This window comes from Amphimedon queenslandica, unplaced genomic scaffold (assembly GCF_000090795.2).
Source record: "Amphimedon queenslandica unplaced genomic scaffold, v1.1 AMPQUscaffold_13404, whole genome shotgun sequence".
In the NCBI taxonomy this organism is placed as follows: domain Eukaryota; kingdom Metazoa; phylum Porifera; class Demospongiae; order Haplosclerida; family Niphatidae; genus Amphimedon; species Amphimedon queenslandica.
The window spans coordinates 165188-170275 of NW_003546360.1; the positions used below are offsets into that span (position 1 = coordinate 165188).

General features: G+C 36.9%; 1 protein-coding gene across 1 annotated transcript in view; it reads left to right on the forward strand.

Annotated features, from left to right (window-relative positions):
* Positions 1 to 6: 6 nt before the first annotated feature.
* The window catches only part of LOC100634857 (uncharacterized), a 7197-nt gene continuing 2115 nt past the window's right edge, over positions 7 to 5088 (forward strand). The window contains exons 1-16 of the mRNA XM_019996599.1: positions 7 to 193; positions 356 to 468; positions 530 to 657; positions 716 to 806; positions 869 to 946; positions 1638 to 1783; positions 1836 to 2154; positions 2743 to 3450; positions 3496 to 3622; positions 3702 to 3810; positions 3866 to 3993; positions 4042 to 4113; positions 4160 to 4303; positions 4364 to 4489; positions 4538 to 4587; positions 4878 to 5082. Of these exons, the coding sequence (XP_019852158.1) occupies positions 137 to 193; positions 356 to 468; positions 530 to 657; positions 716 to 806; positions 869 to 946; positions 1638 to 1783; positions 1836 to 2154; positions 2743 to 3450; positions 3496 to 3622; positions 3702 to 3810; positions 3866 to 3993; positions 4042 to 4113; positions 4160 to 4303; positions 4364 to 4489; positions 4538 to 4587; positions 4878 to 5082 (2601 nt within the window). The 5' untranslated portion in view covers positions 7 to 136. The remainder of the gene's footprint in view (positions 194 to 355; positions 469 to 529; positions 658 to 715; positions 807 to 868; positions 947 to 1637; positions 1784 to 1835; positions 2155 to 2742; positions 3451 to 3495; positions 3623 to 3701; positions 3811 to 3865; positions 3994 to 4041; positions 4114 to 4159; positions 4304 to 4363; positions 4490 to 4537; positions 4588 to 4877; positions 5083 to 5088) is intronic.

The window sequence follows — 5088 nt, forward strand, 5'->3', positions numbered from 1 at the left end:
ATCCTCACCGGTGTATATCTCCTTTTCCATGACTGCTGCCTTTATTACCGTCCTTTGGACTTTACATTAAACTCTCTGTGTCATTTATCAGTAGCTGTCCATCGATTGGCTGATTCCTTCTGAACCGCGATTTTTGATGGATAACAAAGCAAATATTGGTTTAGCTGGTTGTCTTTCAAATGTTTTTAAGCTGGTGAGTGTTGGCAATAGTATTATTTGATAGTTTCAGGTTCTTTTTACCCTTTTTCATCATAATGTGCTAGTCTTGAATGTGGTGTGTTTCTAAATAAAGCCCATGTACATGTACACAGTTTTAGGGTGTATTTTTGATGATTCATTTATTTTTGACATTTAGGCAGAGGTTGAAGGATTGAAGTGGGTTCGATATGTTGGACCAAATAGTTCATCACTTGAAACACCTAAAGTTGATCCAGTTTTGACATCTTATGCCAAGCTATTGAGTGAAGGGTAGGTATACATGTACTTTTTTCACTAACGAGTGATATATCTGTTATACTTATACATATAGATATGCTTGTTCATGGAGTAGGTTGTCTCCTTCTACTGATGGAGTAAGCGGAGAAGGGAAAGACCTTTGGGTCTTTTATTTTACTACATTACCGGATCTGTCACAGGAGCTGGCTCCTGATTTACGAGGTATTATTTTGTACTACTTTGTACATGTATTTACCAGAATCAATTAATCTTTTTTTAGAAGAGAGTCGTGGCTCATGGGAGAATGGTACTGGAATGTCAACAGAATCAAGTGCTATGCTCTTTCGAGCTTTAAATGGTCTTATAGAAAGGTTGGCTTGCATTATATGTTTGTATTTTACTGTGCACATGCAATGACTACATGTACATTTAGGTCTTTATTAACCGAGAATTTTCTTCCTCTTGGGAAATGGTTTGCACGTCCTGATCCTTCAATGGGTTCTGACGGAAGGTATGACAAGAGTCTATTATGATATTATCATATTGTCCTCCTGGTTATGTGGACACAATCAGTTATACCGTAATTGAATGTGATAATAATAGTGGAGGTATAATGAAGTTTTGACCTAATAATGGTATGCCAGTTTAATTTTTATGACTGTAGCATATAGAGCTCAGGTTGCACATTATTCTTTATTTACATATATGTTTTTTTGTGTTCACTTAAAACTTGTGAGTGAGCCTGAGTGAACCTTAGGATTTTGTTTGTGTCTGTGAAGTGCAATACATGTGCAGTACCTCAATCTATTTCGTTATGCGGTTGAGCCATATATTTCATTTATGTGGTGTGATTGCATTACATGTAGTTACTATCAAAGAGGAACATTTTTTGAGTTTCTATAAATGTATAGTTATTAGTTATGACAGCAAAGAGTAAGGAGAAAAGTGATACATGTCTGTTATATGCAGTTGCTATCAGAGCTAGTCAATGAAATAGAATTCAAAAAGAAATTTTACGGGGATGACCACTTAGCCATGAAGTTTCCCTTGTGCAATAACTGCTTTTATAGTGCCTGCTTTGCAATGCAAAACTGAACACACTGTTATGCATGTAATATGATAACCATACTACTTTGCTTGCTGGGGCTCGCCCCTTAAATGTTGCACATGTGCATTTATGTGGATTTTATTTTTGATTATAGGGGTTGTTTCCTTTGCAATTTTTCATTTTTTATTTATGCTCATTTGTACATATGTGCAAGTGTTGATGTGAGGGCTGGTCCTGCTCTTCAGCCACTGTTACAAAGCCACCTTCATCAAGCATTAGCTTCATCATCTGGGATGCAAGGTATACTATTGTCTAATTGAACTTTATTTACGTATGGTGCAATATTTTTTAGTTATTCTGAGCCCAAGTGGTCTTAATGCTATTATGACAGGGCACAGCTATCAAATAACTGATCCTGGTATTGAGGAGTTGCTGGATGAATGGAAGTTGTTCTACCCACTACGTTTTACAGCAGAGTCATTGTCTCAGCTACCTGCTGCTGTTGAAGTAGTTTTGGGTGGAGTTCGGTTGCGATATCCTTCTCAATTTGTTTTTGTGTATCATTCAGAGGGCTCATTCCCTACTCCTCCTCCTTCTCCTATTGATGAAGGTATGACAGAGAGAGTCATTCAAGGTGGATGGGAAGAAACCACTTGTGTTGATCCATTAGTGTAAGTTCATACATGTAATTCATTTCATATAATAATTGTTTTGTTCTTGTACGTTGAGTACAGAACTTTAGTCATAATTGTACTATTGCTATAAAAATACACAGATGTACATGTATACATGTACACTGTACATGTAGGCTTTTTTGATTACTTGAAACTCGATTAATATTTTGTATGGAATCATTCAATAAAATTTGGCTATGATCATGTGTATTAATTGTCAATGTTTGTATAGTAATTCTTGTGCATCATGTTGTTACTTGTATGTAGTATTGATTGTTTGCAAATGACATTCAACTTTTAACCAAGCTGCATGTACATGTACATGTACATACATGTATCTTAACTCATTTCTATTGCAATTTTAAAGTAGGTTGTTGTGAAATCATGAACTTGCATGTGCATTGTACGTGTATGTACATGTACAGTACATGTTGTATATAATGTACTTACAGTACATCCATGCTTCATTTAATCTTAAGATGAAGTAATTTAGGGTGCAAGCTTTTTTAATTGTACCACATATGTACTTGCACTCTTGGTTTGATACTGTGCTGAAAAGTGTTCAAAGGTGCTATTTTTATTTAGTGTCCAAAAGGATTGTGAGAGTTGTAGCTGTACATATCATGCCTATCATCGTGAATCTCATTCTAATGTTTCTAAGCCAAGCCGTCCTCATCGTTTGATGTCTAATAGTGGTGATTCCATTAAAAATGAACGCTCTTCGAAACCACATCGTTATCGACCTTATTCTGGCCCTCACCCAACGGATAATGCTACGCCTATGAGAGAGCAACCTGTCCCTTCATCACTTAATTTAAGTACATCAGTATTAAGCACAACCACCAAACGCCCTGGCCCACCAAGATATGCTACACCTCTCCCTTCTCCAGCTGTTACTTTGCCTCATTCTCCTGCTCTTAAAGCTCCCATGTTCCCAAATCCACATTTCCCTGTATCTTCTGCTCATGTACAAAGCACCCCTCCTCCTCCTGCTCCCTGTCCTGCCTCAACAGGGCCACCCTCATCTCTTCCTTCCAACGCTTACAACATATCCCAAGTTGCTGATCTTATTATGGCATCGTCCAATGAGAAAGAACAAATATCTTCGTCATACAACTTGAGAGACACCGGATGGTGGCAATGCTTGTATCTTCCAGATAGTTTGTCATCGATGCAGAGATTAGTCTCTCCAACATCACCGTGGGCAACTGGGTTTACTCTGTTACCCAATGCTCCACATGGCATTCCTGGTTCACCAAATGTAGTTGGAGGAGATCCTACTAGAAGCACAAAGTCAGTTCCTGATGCATGTTCCACACTTACATGTAGTACTTTTAGAAGGGTCAAGAGTAGCGAGAGTCAGTTCCCAGACATGCATTCTCCCTCCAAGAGAAAACCGGGGAACCAAATAAAAGTGAATTCTCAGATTGAAGCATCTTTGTTGGACCCACATCATCCTTTTCAGGTAAATTGTTCTCATGAACAAGCAGTAAGTTCATGATCTATTTTATGCATACATGTGCATTGCATATACACATATTTAGGATGAAACAATAGATAAAAATATAGATGCTTACAATTCAACAACTGGCACTACTGGTAAAGATCCATTTATGATGGTGCAGCAGCAACTGGAAGCTGATGATGGTTTAAGTATGTGAACTATTTCAGTTGGTACAAATACTTGTATTTTTTGTATCATTTGCAGGTAGCAGTACTATTCACAAACCTGGTGGTGGTAACTTCGATTTGACAAGTGAGAGTGCTGTTAAAATATCCGGGGACTTGGGTGAATTATTCGATGATTCTGAAGAAGAGGATGAAATACCAAAAATGGTTAGATATTAAGTTAATTTTATATATTTACTGCTTGCACATGTATAGACATCTACTGGAGAAATGAATCTTTTTTCATATCCACCTATTGATAACAATAGAAATAGCAAGATGAATAAGGTAAGCTTAAATTGAGTTTCCCTTGTTCAATATTTCGATTATGTAGATGAATCATGGTGAATGTCATCCACTACCTGACCTCTCACACATATACCCTACACCACCTTCTGTTGAATCTACTGATGACAAATTTGATGAAGGAAAGTGCTTTGATGAAAGGAACGAAATTGTCGAAGCTAACTTGATGATTGTATGTCACTATGTTGATTGCCACATTTGATATAATGCTAATCTTATGTACATTGTATAGAAATTGTGTCCTTTTGATGATGTTGTCATGGATATTATTCCTGATGACTTCAAGCCATTGACTGGAGTCTGCAACACAACTGTTAATCAGCAAATGAAGAACTGTGTTTACATTAAAGCTCCATCTGTAAGTAACCATTTATTTTTTCTGTTTTGTCATAACTATCAATGATAGAGTCCTATTAATAATGCACAACAAGAAAAGTCTGTATCATCTTCAAACAGGTAGGGTTCCTCCTTTTTATTCATGTGCTGTGTATATGTAAAGTGCACTTTTATGAGTTTCTTTTTGAAGTATATTAATTATGCGATAATTTAAATGATTTTATTGGCATTTTCTATTGCCTTGGGGATGTATATGAGTGTACAAATTGATTAGTCAGACTTAAATGTGAGCTTCCAAGACATGTTTTCTGATTGGATTGGAAGGAATTTTTGGTAGCTAGTCTTAGTGTACACTGTACATCTATAAACATTTGCCCTATACAATTTTATTAATTTTCTACACACTGTAGAGCTAATTCTGAACCTCAGAAATTCATTTTTCCCCCACCATCATCTTTGATTCGCAATACATGTACATTGTCTCTTCCACTGTCATCACGAGATCAAACCATGTCACCACTGCTGTCTACTCCTTTCACTGCCTTACCATCAGCATCTCCCAGTGTTAGAGGCGGTGGTGTCTCAGGAAGATTACCAAAGAGATTCTCATCAGTAGCCCAA